This window comes from Amblyomma americanum, chromosome 5 (assembly GCF_052857255.1).
Source record: "Amblyomma americanum isolate KBUSLIRL-KWMA chromosome 5, ASM5285725v1, whole genome shotgun sequence".
Classification (NCBI taxonomy): Eukaryota; Metazoa; Arthropoda; class Arachnida; order Ixodida; family Ixodidae; genus Amblyomma; species Amblyomma americanum.
Genome location: NC_135501.1, coordinates 164,269,726 through 164,279,726, shown reverse-complemented (window position 1 = coordinate 164,279,726; position 10,001 = coordinate 164,269,726). Strand labels below are relative to the sequence as shown.

The following is a 10,001-nucleotide window of genomic DNA, read 5'->3' as shown; positions in this document are numbered from 1 at the left end:
TGCAGCGTGAATGACGGAAACTAAATATACATTCAGTTTTGTTACGTAAGTTAACAAGAGACTAGCCCCCGCGCCAGCATGAGATGTATTCAAGACCAGACACGATTAGTTTTCACCTACGCGACACAAGAGGCCGCGGCAATTTCCTCGTTGGCGTGCCGAAACCCCTCTCGCAACGGCGCCTCTCCTCCTCCTGTACCCTCCTCGCCCTCTTTTTTTCTTTCCCTGTATTTTTGACTTCCCAGTTTGACTGCATGCCCACCAAGACAGGAGTGGACTCTTTTACCCGACGTCAGCGCTCCTAAGAGGGTTACAGGGTTTCAAGAAGTTCGTCGATATCATGTTCAAAGACTGAACGCATCTTCAAAGGCCACTGACACATGCTTGCTGTACCACTAGTGTGAATATAAAAATCGCGGGTTTGCCTGTCCTGACTTGTGAGAACAAGGATAGCGGCAACGGGGAAGCACTACTGCATATTATATGCATGGAGTTCATCAAACCGTTGCTAACAAACCATGCACCTGACATAACAGACAATTAAGAATTAACGCAGTTGCGAAGATGTACAACAGGAAACCTCTTTCCCGAAAATTCTTGAAACTGCAGTACGAAACAATTTCCGCCTCCTTCATCGCACCGACGCATGCGATTTTTCTTGTAAGTGCGCATGTGTCTGTGCCTTCCAGCGCAGTTTTTTTTTTAATATTCAGAAGTCGCTCGTCATATGTCATATTGATGCTCGATCTCCCCTTGTTCCAGTTGTCAACCCACGTACTTGTCATTTGGAGAAAAATATTTATCTGAAAAACTCTCTGTGACCGCCAATTCTTGGCCATTCCCCTTATGTGGGCATGTGCCATTGTATGATCAGGGTAACAACAATTAACAATCCGGCCTGCATTGTTACTCCCAAATTCATTGTTTGCGTGTGCATCACACAGGGAACCTAGTGAGCTGTGTTTCTTGCGAAAGGAACAGAGATGAGGGGTTTATTTGAAATTTGTCAGCGTTATTCCAGGAGGTACCGTACGCTCGGCGAAAGCTCGTCGGAAAAGTGACCAGGAATAGCGCAGGCTGGTCCTTCCAAGACCTGCTTCACCCGATCGAAACATCTCTCGCAATGCTCCGCAGCAAGATTGTAACAGAGGCGCGCTTCGGACAGTTCCAAGAACATTAGATACGCGAGATTTGTCCCCTGCGGGCCAACGACTCCCCAGGCAGGTTACCGCGACGTCTCCGGCTTCCATCCATTGAGCGCCATATGCAGTCTTCCTTTGCCACGGGTCGAGAGCTCAGGTAATTCCGGACTTCCTCATGTCCTTATTCTATCTCATGAATTATTTTCCCTTTTTGCTTGTCCGAAGTAGTCGATTTCTTCCCATTGGCAACAATACAATACAACCATATACATCATGCAGAGTAAATATTTATTTTGCGACATTTCTAGCCACTTCAAGCACTTGTTGCAGTATGGATGTTTCGAACATGTTTCTTTTGTTGTAAACCGTCCAAAAGTTACTGGTTATGCAGCAGACAAAAGGTCCTAACGCCACGATAGAATGGCGTGCACAGCACGCTTTATAGATTCCGAAATCGAAACTGATGATCCCCTTTGAGTATTATGTGGAAGTCAGCTCAGACTTCTTAAGCATTTGCTGCACTCTGAGACATTCAAAAACTTGTTTTTTATCATTAGCAAAATAAAAGTTGCTCAAAACCCGCAAAAATGATGAAACAGCATATCATCGGGCGCCGTGCCTCACAGTCTCCCAGCCATTGAAACTGAAAATTGGAAGTATGGATGGGTGGATGGATGGATAAGGCTGAACCCTTTAAATCGGGCGGTGGCTCAAGCCACCTAGCCATGACCTATGAAATTTTACTCCTGTCTTGCTTTTAGCTACCAATCAGATAACCTTCGCTTGGTTACTTCTAAACTCTTAAAATCCACTTTCCCTTCACTATCCCTAAACCCCAATGCCTTGGGTAAGTCAGCCCCGCTGCTTTCCACTGTAGGGTGAAGCCCTTTACAGAAAAGTATCAAGTGTTCAGCCGTTTCCCCCTCCTCTCCGCAAGCACCACACAACGTGTCTATCTCTCGGTACCTGACTCAGTTCTCACATCTAAGTTCGCAAAACTCCCGTCCTGGCCTCAAACAACAAAGAGCTTCCCCTACAGTTATCACAGATATTTTCTTTCGCAATTTCCTGTCTTCTACCCCCTGATTTGGTGTATTGCCATGTGCTCCCAAAGCTAGCCTCCCTACGCCGCATTGTTTAATTTCTAACCTTGCTTGAACATCTGGTCTCATGCACAGGACCGCATTGCCGAAAGTCAGACTAGGAACCACCATCCATTTCCAGATCCCTCTTATGACTTCATACCTATTGTAATTCCACAGTGCCCTATTTTTCTTGACAGCTGCATTCCTACTAGCTTTATTCATTACATATTTTTTATGCTACTCAGCACCGTTCTTTATCCACACGCCAAGATACTTGTACTCATCCACTACTTCAAGCGTGAACCCATGTATTCTATGTTCGCCGCCCTCATCATTAGCTATCATGACTGCAAATTTTTCCTTACTAAATTTGAAACCTAATCTATCTCCCTCTGCACCACATATGTCTATCCACTTCTGTAAATCTTCATTGTTGCCAGCAGTGATGCCAACTCAGGTCAACGTTTCATCCCTAAAATGAACCCCCAAAAATCTCTAGATTGAAGAAAAATCCCTAGCTTTTAGTTCTTTACTTGTTAATGTGGCGATTACAGCTTTAACAAAGTCTCAACGCAGTTCACGCTTTATTCCATGTCTTGTACATTTTATCAGAGATAAATAAATGTGTGTTAGCCGCAACTGTAGCTTTTTTCTTATTTTTTTGTAGGGTTACCATGCATAGAAGGTCCACAGAAGGCACCACCAGATAAAGGGGGAGTCAGCAACGACGCTCTCCTGACTCCCACTCTTATCTGAAGTAAAATTCGAGCAAATGACTCCTGTTTCACCGCACCGCCTTTTGAGCTGCTCCTTCAGCAGGCTCATCTTTACGCGCAAAGAACCCTTGCAGCCCTTTGTAAATAGAATGGAGTTGATCCCAAGTTGAAAGAGCTGGCATTGTCTGCTAAGCCCCCTTAACGCATCAAGGTATTTTGTTCAGACAACATTAACAGTCTTTTTAAGATGCAGACAGAAAGACGAACACGTTTGACTTCGTGAAAGTCCCCTTCTCGCCTCAAACAGAACACTCAGAAGCGGTGAAATGGCGTACCTCACCGCCCAGTACTTTATTTATCAAAGTTTCAATCAAAGATCGTCAAACAGTATAGTTGGAGCGACTAAGAAATGACATCACGAGAACTTGACATCCTCAAAAATGTAGTCTTGCTAGCAGTGATAGCAGTGATTCAGACGTAGAGTTGGTAATTACAAAAGCAGAAAATGGTTCCTTAAAACTGAGAATATATATGTTGTTTTGGAATTTAGCAGCACGTTGAAACGAAGCTGTCTAGCAAACGTGCAGAATGCTTTTCTTTAAAAAAACAAGCTGCACAGATCGAAGCACTTTCTTCAATAACATAAAAACACGTACGATGCAAATGATACTGTATTCAGAAGTAACGTAATTAAACGCGCGTGCAGTGTCGATGCTGACGCTTTAAGATACATCTTTCTTAACTCTCTAGAATTATTATATGGCACACGAACAAGGGATTAGACGCGCACACAATCTTAAAGTCTTAATCATCGTACATTTGTTCATACTCTTCAAATGAGAAGGAGTGATCTTGAACTTGTAACAGCAGCTGTCCATCAAGGCTCTTTTTGCGTGCAGCAAACCGCACAACGCTTCTGTTGACAATCTGTTTCTCTGCTTTGTTTTCAGCAAGTAGACTTGCGAAAACACGCGTTCGACAGCGGTGCTGGAGTATGGCAGGCACAAAAGGTTCTTCATAAAACTTGACAGCAGGGGGTACTCTTGTGCACCGTCTCCTTTTTTCATTTGAGACACTTTGTGCCAGAACTGGCTCGCAGTCAAGTCAGCGTAGTCGCTCAGCTCCATGTTGCGGAGAAGTCGCCATTCCCTGTCCAGTTCATTCACTTCGTTTTCTTTCACTATCAGAGGAAAGGAGACCGCGAGCGACGCGATTGATGGCACTGTCTTTCCCAGGACAACTTTCGGCTCTATGACTCGAAGGTTTTACATCTGTTCACTTTTAGGGGGAACCGCAGGTAGATCTGATGAGCTGCTTCAATAAAAAACTCTAAACAGCGCAGCCGAAAGTTGTGAACCTGATTATCGTTTAAGCCGCGCGTGTTACCGGCTAGTGCGGCAGTTGGCGTTGTTCCGAGGTAAATTTCTTCCAATGGCAGGTACTTGGCTGGGTCTTTGTACCGGACATCGGACAATTAACGCTGTGGCCTCCAAGCAATCCCGCTTGATGTAGCATTCAAGTATGCATTTCAGCATGGCCGAAACTTTTTCATGGAACAAGTGGATTCTGGTTTCTTCCGACTGCATTTCCTTATTTAGGTTAGTGAAAAAAGGCAGGACATACTCAAGGAACTCGAGGTAGAGTTTCGTTGACGCGTCAATCAGTTTTTCCAGAATGGCTTCTGCCGCAAGCAGGCGGTCGTCAGCGGCGGCTTTTTTGAAAAACAAAACCAGGGCAGACATCTGCTCAAGCAACAAATAAAACTCTCAGGAACTTAGACGCAACGCCGATCGCGGCGGTTACAGACCTTATGAACAAATACTGGCATGCAGGCAACATACCACCAGAGTGGAAACACGCGAAAATCACTTTTATTCCTAAAGCGGGTAAGAAACTCAGCACTGAGAATCTATGCCCAATTTCATTAACATCATGCCTAGGCAAACTCATGGAGCATGTCATCCTCAATAGGCTCCAAAACTATGCGGAGGACATGAACCTCCTACCTGAAACAATGTTAGGATTCAGGGCCCAACTATCTACCCAGGACATTCTCTTGCAGCTTAATAAGGACATAATTGAAGCTGACGAGGGAACAGGAACGAAAGCAATATTGGGTTTAGACCTTGTTAAAGCTTTCGACAACGTCACCCACAAAGCCATCTTGACAAACTTGTCAGAAATCAACCCCGGAGAAAGGACGTACAACTACATCCGATCCTTCCTCACTAACAGAACAGCAGTGATAACGGTCAGAACAATAGAGTCTGCCCCAATCAAACTAGGAAGTAAAGGAACGCCACAGGGCTCCGTCCTGTCCCCTTTCCTTTTTAACCTCTCCCTCATCAAAATTCCCCCAAACTGGCACAAATACCAGACCTACATCACACGTTCTATGCAGATGACATCACACGTTCTATGCAGATGACATCACACTTTGGGTAACCAAAGGATGCGAAGGCTACATAGAAGACACACTCCAAGCAGCAGTGGACATCATAGAGGCATGCGCATGGGATTCCGGCCTCACTTGTTCTGAGCAAAAATCTGAACTCTTCGTGATCCGTCGTAAACAAAGAGGTAGGCGTACCATGACATCCCCCCCGCAAATAAACGTCTATGTTAATGGACGATCTGTCAAAGAGGTACAGACCATGAGAATACTGGGGTTGTATTTACAAACAAATGGAAAAAATACTGACACACTCACTAAGCTAAAACGCACGGTAGAAGCGACGGCGCGATTACTCCGCCGCATAGCTAACCGCAGACAAGTGGTGAGGGAAAGAGATTTATGCCGCCTAGTGCAGGCCTTTGCGCTGAGCAGGATACTCTATGCCACCCCTTATCTGAAATTTTCGAAAGCAGAAAAGGACAAATTGGATAGCATGATACGGCAGGCCTATAAGGCTGCGTTAGGACTCCCACTAAATGCCTCAACCGAAAGGCTTATGAGGTTAGGAATACATAACACCTACAATGAACTGAAAGAAGCCCATTTAATGGCTCAAACAGCGCGATTAGCCAATTCCAGAACTGGCAGGAGTATTCTTACCAGGCTCGGAATTAACTTTCAACCTACGAATAACGATGCTAAAGTAGACCTACCCCGCGCCTATAGGACGGCCCTACTAATCAAACCACTCCCCAAAAACATGCACCCCTTACACCATGAGGGTAGAAGACAAGCACGAGCCAAAGCCTTACATAAGAAATACAGACAGTGCGCTGCAACACTTTATGTAGATGCGGCAGAATACAAAAATACCAATGCCTTTGCAGTTGTGGTTGTGAACGAGAATGGTGACCACATCGTCTCGGCGACAATCAAAACGAAATCCTCTGAAACGGCAGAAGAGGCGGCTATAGCCCTCGCCCTAGCACATACCCAAGGGAGCATCATCCTCAGCGATTCCAAAATGGGTATCAATAATTTCGCTAAAGGGCGAATTACAAACACCTCCCTTAGAATCCTTAACGCAACCAAATTCTCACCAAATTATTCCGAATTGATATGGGTCCCAGCCCATTCGGGGAATCCGGGGAACGAGGCAGCCCACAATAAAGCCCGAGGTTTCGTCGACCGGGCAGTGGATGAGTCTGGCTCCCTGAATTTCACGAAGGACTCAATGATCACATATCATGATCTCACCAATCATTTTAAACTAGAGAGGAGAATTTTCCCCCCTCCAGACAAAAGACTTACTAAAGAACAAGAGGTTACGTGGCGTCGTCTACAGACGAGATCGATACGCACCCCATCACTCCTCGCGCACATTTATCCAGATCTTTACAACCCAAACTGCAAACACTGTGGCCAACGTGCTACCTACGATCACATCCTGTGGGACTGTAAAATAGAGCCACCTCCGGGTGATCTAGTTACAGCTCCTTCTCTCGAGCGGTGGGAGACCGTGCTGGCTAGCTCTGACCCCAGAACGCAAGTTTTGGCGGTGGAGTGGGCTGACAAAGTCGTCGAGGGCTATGTACTCTCGACCACTTAACGCGACCTCTTGCCAAGCTCTTCCCGGCGAATAAAATGTTTTACAATCAATCTGCTCAAGTAAGCGTGTCACAATTCAACTTGTAGAGACAGCCACCTTGTTTGGCTTGGGTGCAACAGCTTGTGTGGTTTCACCTCTGCAAGCTTCTGGAAATCTTGGAAGGCAGATGTCTGCTTCGGCGACAAAAAGTAGTTGAAAACATCGCGTGCCAGATCCTCAACTCCTCTCGGAAGTGTTTTACATGCATACGAGGCGCACAGATATGGAACGAATGACAAACGCACTTCATAATGAAGAGGCCTGGAATTTCTGTCTGACTAGCAGCGACGCGACGGAATGATGTGCACCCATCATCACGTTCGCTCCGTCGGCCGCAAAACCAATCAAATTTTTGTCGTACGGAATTTTCGCAGCACGGAACACTGCCTTCAGGTTAGTGTAGAGAGAGCTGGCAGTCGCATCACTGAGTGGTACTAAGTCCAAAAACGCATCCATTATGCCGCCGTCGACGTTCATTACTCGGGCGACGAGGGCGGTCGATTTCGGATTTTCCCTTTTTGTAATCGGATATGCATGCTTTGCAGGAAAAGAACAAGGGCCCTTTTTTACTGGCTGACAACCAACCTCTGTACTTTGGATCCGCCTCCCATTTTGTCAAATATTTTTGGTCGTATATGCTTTCGCTTTCTTTTTGCTTGGCTCACCTTCCTCAAAGTCTCCCGGTCCAGAAGTTGCCATCTGACATGCAGTACGTTTGAACGGATAAGGTACGCGGTGAGTGTAAACGTAGCGCGTTGATCCAGACAATACAAGTCAAAACTCAACTTTTTTCTTTCGTAGAGCAGCAGTCACTCGTAGCGCCAGTGATGACACGCACGATTGAACAGTTTGAAAGTCATATGGTTTCGTTTCTCCTCTCTGTGCAGCAGCCGATTATTTCACGTTGCAGAACTGCTGTCGCCATCTATCGGCTTAGCACAACACCAAAAATAGAGGAGCAATAACTAGGATTTTTCAGTTTTTTCTTTTCGAAAGGCAGTATAATCAGATACAAATTATAAGGCCTCAAAATCCTTGGATTTCACAAAAAGACGCTAAATCCCTAAAGCAAAGAGAAAATTTCTAGATCTAGGGATAAATCTCTAGGGTTGGCATCACTGTCAGCATCATCCGCGTATTCGACGGCAGCGTCGCGCGCGGACAGCCGCTTTTTTTTTTTGCTTCAGCGCCTCCTATCGAAACCCGCTTCGCTCTTGCCACTACAAATCCTTCTTGGACGCTGAAGAAGGGGCGCTTGAACGAGGTGTACTTTTGTGGTCTGAACCCGGGTCTGCCTCACCCGAATCGCCATGGGTGGCGGCGATCTGGTAAGCTGCATCTCTGGGTCACTCCGCGTCATTATTTCTCACCATTTGTGCTTGAGAAACCCTCAAATCGCATGATGCTTGGATTCTTTTTATGCAATAGAACTTGAAAAAGTCATGGCATCCATCGACGCTGCGCAATATCGAAAAAGTATGGAAGGCAGAACAGATGCGCGATCAAGAGAAGGCAAAAATCGAGCAGTTGCAGAAAGAACTTCAAGAAGAGCGGAACAAGCAGGAGATGCGACAGTATGCCGAGAAGAAAGGTGTTGTCAAGTACGTGCACCTGTCGCATTCGCGGCTGCTGCTTGGATATGTGCTGTTGTGTTTTAAAGCAGATCATGGCTTGGTCTCTGTTTGCACCCTAGGAAGAGGCAGGAGCGGGTCGACTGGATGTACCAGGGAGTCGCGGGTCTGGTGGACAGAGAACAGTACCTGCTTGGTCGCAAAGTTGACAAGAACTTTGAGATCGCGAAGAAAGAAGAGGAGGGTGTGGAGGACAAGAACGAAGGTAAGGTTGACTATGAGACCCGCTTGCAGTGCGTCTAGACTCGCCTTTTGTTTTATTTTTCAGATCTGCAGCCTGGTGCAATTTTCACTATGGCTCCTACGAATGCTGTTGTGGACCTGGAAAACAAGATACGAGAGGACCCTTTATTTACCATCAAGTGCGTTGCTTTCTGAATGTATTTGTTAAGAAACAAACAATACTTTTTCGGTGCTGTCCTTTTCTGCTGCTGCCATGCTACCATTCGTTGATGGTCTCATCCATCTTCACATTGTCGCACCAATAACCATTAAGCGATGAGCATGCCCTTATAAATTAATGGGTCTCTGTCAGTCTACAGGCTTTAAGGGGCAAACAACAGACCAAAATGTGTTTGGCGCAAAGCCTCATAGCACAGTAAAGACATCTGAGTGGTTACTTGTCTATACTCCATGTAAGTCGTTTGCATTGGTTTTCTATCCCAATTAATCGAAGAAAGGTAAAGGGTATGGGAATTGACCCTGTCGCTATTGCTTTGGCTCATGAAAGCCCAAAAATACATCATTTCCATGCATATGCTGCACATGAGTGCTTGTTGAGATGTGTTTGGAGTGTCGTTGCACACCTTGAAACATGATGCTGCCTTCTCTACTATAACTGCGTGATGGAATTTGCTGTCATTGCTCTTTCCGAAATAATTTGCCAGCCCAAGAAGAAGGATATCACTTATTAGGATGCATTCAATTTATGTTGTTTTCGAATTGCCAAACACAGTAAGAGTAAATAATTTCTTAAAACAGTGGCATGTATTCTGTTTAGCCTTGCCAGATGATGTGTTTGTGTTATATACAGCAAATTACTGATTCTGGTTTTCATAAATAGTTATGCGGTGGACAGAAGAAAAACTTCGGACAATTCATATTCACTGCATATGACTTGCAACGCGTCTGGAGCGTACCAGCAGAGAATTCTTCTTTGTAGTAATATAAGCAGCCCTTATACAGAGCACCCAAATTGCACAAACATTTGTTCTTTGCATCTAGGGCAAAGTTACAATTTCCAGCAGCTCTGCTTCAAGAACTCAGCTCTTGCTGCTGCTCATATTGAGCGCGATAATAAATAGTTCGTTAAATTTTTACAGGTGTGTGTCAGAGAAAAATATTTAGACTGGGTTTTTCTTGGCACACTGCGACGGCCCAAAGA

At 45.3% G+C, this 10,001-nt stretch overlaps 1 protein-coding gene across 1 annotated transcript in view; it reads left to right on the top strand.

Moving 5' to 3' along the window:
- The first annotated feature begins 8,103 nt into the window (after positions 1-8,103).
- The window catches only part of Cwc25 (CWC25 spliceosome associated protein homolog), a 39,199-nt gene continuing 37,301 nt past the window's right edge, over positions 8,104-10,001 (top strand). The window contains exons 1-4 of the mRNA XM_077665651.1: positions 8,104-8,314; positions 8,415-8,587; positions 8,680-8,822; positions 8,886-8,979. Of these exons, the coding sequence (XP_077521777.1) occupies positions 8,297-8,314; positions 8,415-8,587; positions 8,680-8,822; positions 8,886-8,979 (428 nt within the window). The 5' untranslated portion in view covers positions 8,104-8,296. The remainder of the gene's footprint in view (positions 8,315-8,414; positions 8,588-8,679; positions 8,823-8,885; positions 8,980-10,001) is intronic.